The 12,069-nt window shown below is 44.5% G+C and overlaps 1 protein-coding gene across 2 annotated transcripts in view; it reads left to right on the top strand.

Annotated features, from left to right (window-relative positions):
• Positions 1–11,243, top strand: part of LOC125022390 (serine-rich coiled-coil domain-containing protein 2-like) — a 16,318-nt gene extending 5,075 nt beyond the window's left edge. The window contains exons 2-7 of one of the 2 annotated variants that reach the window (XM_047609022.1): positions 4,737–5,882; positions 6,084–6,242; positions 6,326–6,505; positions 6,579–6,652; positions 6,739–6,912; positions 10,688–11,243. In XM_047609022.1, coding sequence (XP_047464978.1) covers positions 4,778–5,882; positions 6,084–6,242; positions 6,326–6,505; positions 6,579–6,652; positions 6,739–6,912; positions 10,688–10,882 — 1,887 coding nt within the window. In that variant the 5' untranslated portion in view covers positions 4,737–4,777 and the 3' untranslated portion in view covers positions 10,883–11,243. The remainder of the gene's footprint in view (positions 1–4,736; positions 5,883–6,083; positions 6,243–6,325; positions 6,506–6,578; positions 6,653–6,738; positions 6,913–10,687) is intronic. The other variant, XM_047609021.1, reaches the window with a different exon arrangement.
• The last annotated feature ends 826 nt before the right edge of the window (positions 11,244–12,069 follow it).

The following is a 12,069-nucleotide window of genomic DNA, read 5'->3' as shown; positions in this document are numbered from 1 at the left end:
ACCTCACATCTCACATGTTTGAGCGTGGACACGACGGCCGATAATGATCTGAAACAAAAAGATCTGCAGCACGTTTGTGCCCAGAAACCAATTCAGAAGAACTGATTTAAAGTTAAAGGATCTTCTCATCTTTCTATTATTTCATTATAAACTGATCACGTCCTGTTTTTAAATCTCTCCTCCACCACTTTAACCTTTACCTTCATTTACTTTAGTTTATTTCTAACCTCTTAGTCACATGGATGCAGCAACTAGAAATATTTACTCCTCACATGTTTCTCTCTTATCTTATTCTATTTGTATTTTATCTGACGTGTCTTTTCCTGCAGCTTTAAATCAGTTAAATCTGATCTTATCTTCTAAAAACTTATTTCTGTTCTCTGGTGTTTAATTATTTTAGCCTCGTCCTCTCTGTCTTTGTCTCTGAGTTGTCTACGTATGTTTTTATCGATCAGGCCTTCGGTCGACGCTGGTTGTTGTTGTTGTTGTTGTTAAAAAGCTTTAGACATAAATAAATTGACCGTGACGACGGCGCGAGTTCATGATCCGAAGTAGATGCTGCATCAGATTAATAATAATAATAATAATGATGATGATAATAATAATAATAAGTCTTAGCTGCAGCCCTGACTCATGCTCAGATTATCAGGTTATTATAGCAGTGTCTCCCATACAGGTTTAATCCTACTGACCCAACAGGGTCTAATTTACTTTGCAGTGGTCTCATAATGAGCCTGAAATACTTTTGCACGTTTCAAACAACATTGTGCTGATGATTCTGCTCTTTAGGTGCTGTCAATGACATGAAATGAAAATAAAATCCAGGACTCAGATAAACTCTGTACGTGGATCATCTGTGATGGTGGTTTTAATGTTGTGGCTGATAGAAGACGGAGCACACAGATGGATGGCGTTGACCTTTTCTGGCTTTTTAGCTTCATGCCCTCGATTCATCTCGGCTCAGTGAGCAGAGAATCAGAGCGTGAAGACATCAGCTGAGGAGGAGGAGGAGGAGGAGGAGGAGCAGGAGGAGCAGGAGCAGGAGCAGGAGCAGGAGGAGGAGGAGGAGGAGCAGGAGAAGGAGGAGGAGGAGGGAGGTCATAGTAATATATCAGAAACAAACCTCAGATGTCTCGTCTGTCTTTTAATGTCTGGAGAAAATTAGCGCCCCCTGTAGTTTGCCTGTATGAACCAGCTCCTCATTAGCTTCTCACTCAAACACCTTATTAAATGTCCTGAGTGCGTTGCTCCACGTTTGACTGGAGATCAGCCTCTGAGCGGAGATGCATCGAGCTACGTGTTATTCTGGATTTCTGTCCGACTCCGGAGGCTGTTTACACGTGTGACGGTTTGGCTCAAATCCAGTTATTTGCTCAGGTGAATTTAGCCGCCGTGTTTCCTCCAGGTTTAGCTGTTTGCTTCGTGTGGATGTGACGCTCCGCTGCTCCGGCTCGACTCCATTAGTGAAAGTGACTCGTAAGCTCGGAAGCATCGGCTCCACGTCTCTATCCATAACTCAGCTGTCGACGTCCCAACACGTAAGCAACTCTCAGGGTTGTCGTCCTGTCTGGCTCATTTAAACGGATCATTAATCTCATTTAAATCCACCGTTTGGAGCCGTGGCCACATGAGTTCAGCCTGGTGCTCAGTGTCAAACGTCGTACTCTGTCTTTACAGGCTCACGGTGTCCAAACCACATTTTACACTGAATCCATTTGTTTATTAGTGAATGAAATTTATTCCAATAATTGCAAATTAATCGCACTGTTTTTTTAAAAACATCCTGTCTTAGTTTGTAAATCTTTCACCAACATGTTGGTTTTCATAGATGCTGCTTTATGTAAATGTGTGTTGTTATTATTATAGCATCAGTTCAACACAATGAGGAAAACTGTTCAGAATATTCCCCAGAATACTCGTCATACACGTCTAAAGGTCTAAAAGTCTAAAAGCTTTAAAGTCTAGACTCTTAGACCTTTAAAGGTCGAAATGTTTAAAAATCTAAATGTCTTAAAGACTAAAGGTTTATTTTGAAAAATCCCTGTTATTATTTTTAATCTGACCTATTGAGCTACGATGCTAAACTGTTAAAGCTACAAGACTCTACCTGCTGCTAGGGGATGCTAATGCTAACATGCTGTTATGCTAACTTTAGTGAGTTTAGTATGATGTCATCCTGCTGCCAAGGCAAATAAATTATATCAAACTCAAAATGTGTTGGTTGGTTTTGGAACATTTTCGTGGACTAATAATAGAAACTGTTCAATGTTATTATTAAACAAACAGGTTTTAATCAACTATTAAAGGAAATATGTGTAGAATGTGAAAATAAAAGCTGTTGGCTGCAGACAAACAGGGTTTCTATGACGGTTCATGTTTGAATGAAAGTCTGAAGAGTTGAATGAGAACATAAGAGGGAGGACGGACTCATGGTGAATATGTGGCTCCAGCTAATCTGAGATGAATAATGAGGACTACTTTCAGTGGCGGATTAATCTCCATGTTGTGCGTTGAGGACAGTGAACGTAGGACTCAGCTGTTGTTTTCTCTGTGTTGTTCTGATTGAAGAGTTTCCATTAAACAGTCGTTTGACTTGAGCCGCTGATCATTCATTAATTCAAATGGACTCGGTGGCTCAGAGCCAGAGGCTGGAAGTCAGCTGACTCATCGCAGCAGATTTTACTGGACGTGATGTTCTATGGTCTACAGCCACCTATGACCTCAGCACGAAACCGGATCACGTCCACACTTTGACCCCAGCAGTGATGTGTTCACATCATCACACATGAAGATAGACAGATAGATAGAGAGATAGAGAGAAAGATGTCTGAACTAATTAGATTCTGATTTACTCGGTTATGCAAGAGATTTCCTTCCTTCCTTCCTTCCTTCCTTCCTTCCTTCCTCCTCAGATATGTCAGGATCATAGGTTTTGCAAGACATTTTTTCCTTGTGACGGTGACTCAGCATCTTTCTCTCATCTCTTCTTCGAGGCGTCACGTAACCTCTGCGCCCTGCAGGCCACCAGATGATCTTATAAAAATAAACTTGTTCTGTTTCTCTCACACTGAAATCACAAGTTCCTCATCTATCACACGTCTTCATCATCAGCTGTTTGAATCCAGAGGAGCTTGTGATGCTCAGCCTTGACTGAGGGTACGGTGGCCTTGGGCGGACAAAAGACTTGCTCTTTTCATCTGTCTGCTTCAGCACCATGTGGTGAGACTGCAGGGCAACGGGGGGGGGGGGGGTCACACCTGGACTCTAGAGCCCAGACTGCTAAGCTACGTGCCTTTAAGCTAGTTTTCTTTCTATGATAACAGCTGCTAGTTGACACATGTTCATTGCACCAGTTTAATATTTTATCGGATTCTATCGTGTCACAGTCCAGAACAGAACCAGACCTGGTTTTATGCTTTCGTGTTTTTATTAAGTTGTGGGTTCAGTCTTTTATGGTTTTATTTTTTTCTGGTGACACTTTGAGATTTAAAACCTGTTCAGACTTGGTTCTGTTGTGGTTTTTATTCGCTCATGTTCCTGGGAGCAGTCATAATTATGTGATGAGTTCAGGGACAGCTGATTGTTGTAGTTGTGGGCGTGGCGCCTCTAAACGTTGAGCTGAGCCTGCGGCGCTGAAGCTGCAGATCAGACCAGATGCTACATGTTTTCAGCTGTTAATCACCAGCTCTCAGGAGTTTTACCCTCCCTCAGGACGGTGATTATACGCTACCGGGCCAAAAGAACGTGGCACACTAACATCTGGTCGGAGCTCTTTCAGCTTTGACTCTAGCATCATTCTCTGTGTTACTGGTTCAATAAGAAGCTTCTACTGTGTCACTCTTTCACACCTCCCCCCATGTCTCCAGAGTCTTTGTGCTGCTCTCTATCAGATTGGAGCCTTTTTTTCCCGGTTGTCCTCCCTGATCAGTGGTTTTCTGTTCAGTCCCTTGAGTTCCCTTCACATTGTCCATGGTGTGAAAAGCTCTTCCTTCCACTATTAAACACAGCCCTGAGTTCTACTGCTGCTTTTCTTCCAAACGTTTCTCCATCAATCAGGATTTATTTCTTCCTGGTAGAACCATGGTTCTCCACTGTCCTTCCAGTCTGGAATAAAGGTCTTAAGCCAGTTTCAGTAGTTTCTAGATGTTTCCTCTGCTTGATGCAGCCAATGATTATTTCCAGACCCTTCTCCACCAGACTAACATCTCCTCCACCAGACTAACATCTCCTCCACCAGACTAACATCTCCTCCACCACCAGACTAACATCTCTCCTCCACCAGACTAACATCTTCTCCCTCCACCAGATAACATCTCTCACAGACTACATTCCTCCTCCACCAGACTAACACTCCCCACCAGACTAACAACTCCTCCACCAGACTAACACTCCCCCACCCGCTAATTCCTCCACCAGACTAACATCTCCTCCTCCACCAGACTAACAACTCCTCCACCAGACTAACATCTCCTCCACCACCAGACTAACATCTTCTCCACCAGACTAACATCTCCTCCATGTGTCTTTACACATGGTTGGTGAAGAAATGAGAAGCTGCTCATAAATAACTTGTTGAACTAATGATCCACCTGGAGGCTCTGGACTATGAGCTCAGTTACATCCAGGTGTTGAGGTTTATTTTTGTATTTTTTGTAGTTTCTGTGCAGGTTTTTCAAGTCTCTGCAGGAGCGTCTGGAGTCATTAACCTCGTCTTTTTCTCTCTCCTTCCCGTTTAGCTCATCTCTTGTTGTCTCCATGGTGAAGTGGGCGGGGTCTGATGTCAGCCCCTCCTCTCACCAACCCTCCCGCCATGCCCACCATGGTGTCTCGGCTGCCCAAGTTTGGCTCTCGACCCAAATCTCAGACGCTTCCCAGCACTCGACTCACCAACGGGTTCTACCATCACCCCGGACCAGAGGGGGTCAGCGGCTCCTCGACAGCGACGACGCCCTCCGCCGCCGCCGCCGCTAAACAGAACGGCTTCATCAGAGTCCCGGGTTCTTTTCAAAAATGGAGGATGGAGGGAGGGGAAACGGAGAAGGAGGCGAGGAGAGGAAAGGTCGGGAACGGCGGTGGCTTTCATCAGTATTACTCCCAGCGGCCGTCACCACGCGAGACCAAACGACCCACTGCTTCCTCTCCTGGAAAGGGGCGTGGCCTCCCCCAGCAGCCTGTGACATCATCCTCCTCCTCATCTTCCTCTCCTCAGTCCAGCCCCAGAACTCTTCCCGTCTCTAAAAGCCTGTCTCCGTTCTCCAAACCGAGCCAAGCGGCCGCGTCCAGACCGAAGCTCTCCGGCCCCAACGCCGTCCCTGGATCCGGACCACGGACCGGCAGCTCTCTGAGGCGCCCTCAGAGTTTTGCCCGTGGCTTCAGACCCAGTTCCGGTTCAGGATCTCAATCCGGTTCACCGGGACAGAGCAAAACCCGAGCCGGTCGCTCTTTCTCCAGCGACAACCTGGGCTCAGCTCCGTCCGTCCCGCTGACGCAGAGCGATCGGCTTCGATCGCGTAGCCTCAACCAGGTCCAACGTCAGCCCTCCCCCACCCTCACCCCCGCCTTGTCCCTCCCTCGCCCCCCCAAAGCCCCACCCAGATCCAGATCCAGCCCCATCCACACACAGGAGGGAGGAGCTAATGGTGGAGGCGTCTTTTCCTCCCTCCTGCCTCCATCCGCCTTAAAGAAGCCCCTCCTACCCAGCCTCGGCTCCGCCTCCAAGCCCAGCGGCATCAGCTACAGGCTGTCACGCCCGTCACTCATCAAGCAGTCCCGCCCCCTCCGGGTGTCGGCGGCCAATGAGAGAGGTTCAGACCAGGAAGTGAGGGGAGGACTGAATGGGAGGAGGAACTTGGTGGAGACGCCGTCAACAGAAAACAGCCCAGGTTCATTTTCATCCGCTTACTCCATTCATTCTGGAGGTGATAGGGCCTCCTCCTCCTCTCCCCCCTCCTCCTCTCCCTCCTCCTCTCCCTCCTCCTCCTCCTCCTCCTCCTCTCCCTCACCCTCTTCATCCTCCCCTCATCATCCTCTCTCCCTCTCCTCCTCCTCCTCCTCTGACTGCGTCTCCTCCTCTCCTCCTGTAGAAATCACTCCTGATGCTCCAGAGGTGGGGGGGCTCCCTGTCTCCCAGGGAGAGGTGTCGATCGTGGGGGAGACGCTGGAGGACATGTCCCTGTCTTCCACCTCCTCTCTGGAGAGAAACGACACCAGTCAGGAGTACATGGACGACTTCGACAACCTGGGTAGGAGGAGCTGAGGGTGAGGGGGAGGAGTTAAATCCAGCTGCTTGGTGCCTGTTGTTTGAAGCCTGTTGAACTCGTTGCAGGTAACGGAGGCGTCGGGATTCTTCTGCTCTCATCCAAAAACGATGAAGACGACTCGGGCCTCGACCAATCCTGCGCCAGGTTCGACAGCGACGACAAGATGACGGTGAACGGGGTTGCCAAGGAAACCGGGCTGTGTTTCCTGGACGACGGTGTGGACTGGGCCGACGTGAGGCTTGGAGGTGAGTCAGACTGGATTATTGTTGAGATCAGGAAACGAGGTGAACCGCTTTAAACCGTCCTGACTGTGTCCAGGGGGACGAGGAGAGCATCGCCTCAACAGACTGTCCCACCGGAGACGCTCCAGTCAACCCGACGACCACGACCAGGTACGAGAAACAAACCGGTGCCGGTATCTTCAGGGTTTAAGGTTCACAGTCAGACTGACGGATGGACGGTGAACCTCTCTCTGCAGGGCGGCTCCTCCCTGGACCTGTCCCCCTCCGACAGCTGTGGATCTGGGGGGACCTACATGTGGGACGAGGAGGGTCTGGAACCACTGGGGGGCGCCGCCACCACCGCCTCCATCCACACAGACGGCAACACCACCCACCACATCGGGAGCTTCGACTCCGACCTCAACAGCATCGTAAGGAAGAGCGACTTTAAAACAGGGAGGTCTTCAGTCTGGGGGTGGGTGGGGTTTATTATCACAGGGGGAGGGGCCGAGCTGGGCGGAGCTAGTCACACACTAAGGGAAGGAAGCGAGGAAGTAAGAAAGAGAGGAAAGAACGAATGAAGGAAGGAAATAAGGGAAGGAGGAAGGAAGCAAAGGAAGTGTGGAAGGAATGAAAAGGGGAGGAAAGGAAGGAAGGATGTTAAAGATGCTAAAGATGTTAAATCACTCAACACTATTGATGATGATTAAAAAATCATCTGAACTTTTTACACTGAATAAATCTAATAAGAATCATTTGGTAAAAGTTTAAATGCTTATTTTGTTATTTAATGCTGACTCTAATGTCCTCATTAATAATTAATCAAATCGATGAAACGAATGAAATGCTGATAATTATCGTTGAGTGTGGAGGAATAAATCAGCCGAGGACTCGTTACCGATCCTGAAGTAAATGTCCTCCCGCCAGCAGGAGGCGCTGCACGCAGCAGTCAACAGTGTTTCCTCCGTTGAGTTGTCATCTGATCAGAGAGTTTACGGCTAAATCTTTTCATTTAATTCTGAATACGAGAGGAAGAAAGGAGGTGTTTAATATTCCAGTAGCGTCGGCTCTGGCTTCACTTGAGGCCGGTTTCTGGGTTCAGGGTTTTGTTTTCATGGAGATCAGTAGGAAGAGAAACCATCAGAAACCATCAGAGCCTCTGACGCCATCTTTAAATCTTATTTATCTCTTTAACCTTGTAAATGATCTGTTAAATCATTTCTATCTTTATGGACGTGGTCATAAGTTCATATCGTTTCCTTTGTTGTGCCGCGATCGCGAGTTAATGATTTATTCTGTTTTCTCAAGTTATTGATCTACTTTTCTCAGGAGAAAGTTTTCAGCTCACCTTACAGTAGACCTATGACACAAGGCTACTATGATTATTATATTATTATTATATTATTATTAATGTTAAGTGCATCCATCAGTAGACGTGGAAGCTCACGTATGACAGAAATCTCTCAAATTAAATATTAAATCTCAAATATATCATGACCTCGAGAAAACAATGTAAAACTGTCAGATTTAATCATTTTATTGTTACACTGTAATTTAAATAATTTTATAGACATGTAGGTAATAAATAATTTTACATTGTAACTTTAATTATTTTATAGGTTTTATAGGATCCTTACTCTGTTCTAACTGGGAATTCTATGTATTTATCATCACATCACACCAAGAACACAACACACCAAGAACACAACAATCTACACACCAAGAACACAACACTCTACACACCAAGAAGACACTCTACACACCAAGAACACAACACACCAAGAACACAACACACCAAGAACACAACACTCTACACACCAAGAACACAACACACCAAGAACACCACACACCAAGAACTCTACACACCAAGAACACACCCAGCAAGAACACAACACTCTACACATCAAGAACACAACACTCTACACACCAAGAACACAACACACCAAGAACACAACACTCTACACATCAAGAACACACTCTACACACCAAGAACACAACACTCTACACACCAAGAACACAACACACCAAGAACACAACACTCTACACACCAAGAACACAACACTCTACACACCAAGAACACAACACACAGAGAACACAACACTCTACACACCAAGAACACAACACACCAAGAACACAACACTCTACACATCAAGAACACACTCTACACACCAAGAACACAACACTCTACACACCAAGAACACAACACACCAAGAACACAACACTCTACACACCAAGAACACAACACACCAAGAACACAACACTCTACACACCAAGAACACAACACACCAAGAACACAACACTCTACACACCAAGAACACAACACTCTACACACCAAGAACACAACGAGAACACACTCTACACACCGAGAACACCACACACAAAGAACACAACACTCTACACACCAAAAATACAACACTTTACACACCAAGAACACAACACACCAAGAATACAACACTTTACACACCAAGAACACAACACACCAAGAACACAACACTCTACACACCAAGAATACAACACTTTACACACCAAGAACACAACACTCTACACACCAAGAACACATCACACCAAGAACACAACACTCTACACACCAAGAACTCTACACACCAAGAACACAACACTCTACACACCATGAACACATCACTCTACACACACCAGCCACAGCAGAGTTGAAACAGGAGCACAGTCGTAGTTTATACATGTTAAAGGTACTTAGTACCGTCTGCTCCGTCCCTTCTCGTCTCTTCAGTCTCTGGTCCGGTTTGTTTGTCCCAGATATCTGGACCCAGCTGGACCTGCTCCCCCCTGTCCCCCGTATAAGGACCAGGTCCAGCTGGGTCCTCTTCTCTCTGGTCTTGGTAACATTCAGAGATGGTTGCGTTGACGGATTCACTGGTTGTGTGTCTGTGTTTCTCAGCTCTCTGGCGCCCTCTTGTGTCTCATCTGTTCATCACAGACACTGCAGATGAAATAACCTTCATGCAGAGTTTCCATACACTGTTAGCACTACGGTGGCCCTCCAGGGTCTAATTAATGAATCCCCTCCACCCAGACCGGTCGCTCACCTGCTCTGGAATTTAACCTGGCGGAGAAAACACATCCTGAGACCCTGCGTCCTCATATGGGGACGTTAAGTTTTAGGTTTGTGGCAGATTATTCTGCTTCATTTAAACTTTTATCCTCATAACTAGGTACTAGTTGGTGTAAAAACACGACGGCATCATTTCAGTGGATTCATTCTGCAGCTGATCACGTAACAAAGATGTGCAAAATCTCACAAAATTTACAGTTGAAACCTGTTTATTTATGTCTATTAACTTTTCTAGTTTAATATGATGCATTCTATCAACAGTAACGAGCTATGACTTCACTAATTAGCAAAAACTCGTCTGAAGACTTCTGAATTTCATTATTTGCAGTTCATCTTTGCAAAACCACGTTGAGTTTTATATTTTGTTACATATTGGTGACATGGAGGAAATAATTTTTTCCAAAAAACTACTTCCTGTTCATCAATGATGCTTAATATTTATAGTTGTTGGGTCCTACTGATCTCAAATAGCAAATACCTAGAAAACTAAAGCTCAGGTCTCAGGAGGTTGAGGTTTTAAATATCTATTAATAGCTAAATAGCTAGTTCAGATAATGTCACGTTTATCACAGTGTGGGAACATTTGAAAAGCACAGAGAAAATAAAAGAAGAAATCTATGCATGTGTGTGTATATATAGTGACATAATAAAAGATATTTAAACATAAGTTAATGCACAGATAAATGAATAATGGGGAACATGATTTTAGGAAGAGATTTCTTTGAACTGGTCAGAAAACTGAAATTATTCCACAATTAAAACATTAAAACTAGAGAGGAGTCTCTAATAATGGCTCTAGACTCTAGGAGCAGATAACAGGATTCTCTATCATTTGACCTTTGATTCAGTTCCTTTAAACCAGGGTTGTCAAACCTACGGCCCGGGGACCAAACCCGGCCCTTAGAGGATCTGATCTGACCCGAGGGATGAATCTGAAAAGTGTGTGAAGATGCTTTCGTTCAATAAACATAACGGCCGTGCCTAATGTTTTGTCAGAGTTGTGAGACCTAGAATGAACAGCAGATGGCAGCAGAGTGCTGTAGCTGGTTTATTTATTTATTTTTAGATCCAGGTTTTACCACAGACCTGAACTGAACCGGAATTCCTGTGTCTTTCAGGACATCTTGAACAACCTGGACTCGTGTGATCTGGGAGATGATGACCTCATGCTGGACGTGGACCTCCCGGAGGACGCCTCTCTGCACGGCGGTGGGTTTGAGTCTCAGCGTCAGACAGCATGGAGAGCTCTTCATATTCATTATTATCAATTCAGTTATTTATTTAACACTTCTCTCAGATCTGAAGACGGATAAGAGGAAGCCTCAAATAACAAGTTTATTCATGGAAATTAAATCTACCCCTTAAGTTATAACCTCCTTCTCGCAGTAAAACATTTCTGTATTTTCTTAGTAGTAGATTGTTTTTTGACTCACTACAAATACTACAAAACACTTCATGTGATAAATGATCATAATAATGATGTTTTGATATTAACAACAATGACAATTTATACATATACACATAAACACAATGACTGACTGAGCTGCTATGAACATATCACACAGATGGATTAAAAGTCAGTCGACTATAAACAGGAACTAGAACATCGTTTCCTTAACAGAATTTAAGCCGTTAGCTGCCTGATGCTACAATATGAGATGACAAACTACACTTTAATGTGACGTAATAATAATAAAATGCATATTTCTTACATCCTGTCTGAATCACATTATAGGAGCAGCTTATAGGAGTTTCCTTTTAGCACCTAAACGGATTCATTCAGATGAATCAGTCGTTTTAGTTCAGCTCAGCAAACTTCATTCATTATATAGAGGTAAGATTAAGCTTATGTCCTAAATCATCAAACTTTCCAGGCAACATTTCACTTCCAATTAGCTTCATTCAAGTTGCAAACAGATCAATTTGCGTGAAAAGCATGATTCAAATAAAAAAGTCATTGAGCTAAGTTTAAATAAAAGATTTACTATTTTATAAACATACTAATACTAAACAAATCTTCTAACAACCCATAAGCGTAAGATTGTATATAAGCGCTCAAGATTAAGTAAGGTCACGAACATGTTAGTCAGTAAATTACAAACTGTCGAGCAACAAAGAAGTGTATCTAATGAGTAAAATAAAAACGGTGTAATGCTTGAACCATGACCTACTAAACCAGTTATCTAACGCAGCTCGTCAAAGCTTGGCTTCTCGAAATGGAATGTGGAGAGAGGTCTGACATCAGTGATCGTAATTTTCGGATGAATTGGATGGACCTGTAGAAGATATCTACAGGCCAGACGAGACTGCAAACAACAGGTGGCTTATGTCTAATGTAAATTCCTATTCGTAGACGTGGAGTTGTTCACAGAGTTTACATTTTATTTGACCCTGGTGTAAACCAGACAGGTCGGATGCTCTGAATCAAAGGACTGGGTGTATGTCATGGTGAGTTATGAGAAGACTGAAGTATTGTGCTGAGAGTAATCTCAGCTGGATC

This window comes from Mugil cephalus, chromosome 16, assembly GCF_022458985.1.
Source record: "Mugil cephalus isolate CIBA_MC_2020 chromosome 16, CIBA_Mcephalus_1.1, whole genome shotgun sequence".
Taxonomy (NCBI): Eukaryota; Metazoa; Chordata; class Actinopteri; order Mugiliformes; family Mugilidae; genus Mugil; species Mugil cephalus.
Note: the sequence above shows the minus strand (reverse complement) of the source record. Positions and strands in the feature narration are given on the sequence as shown.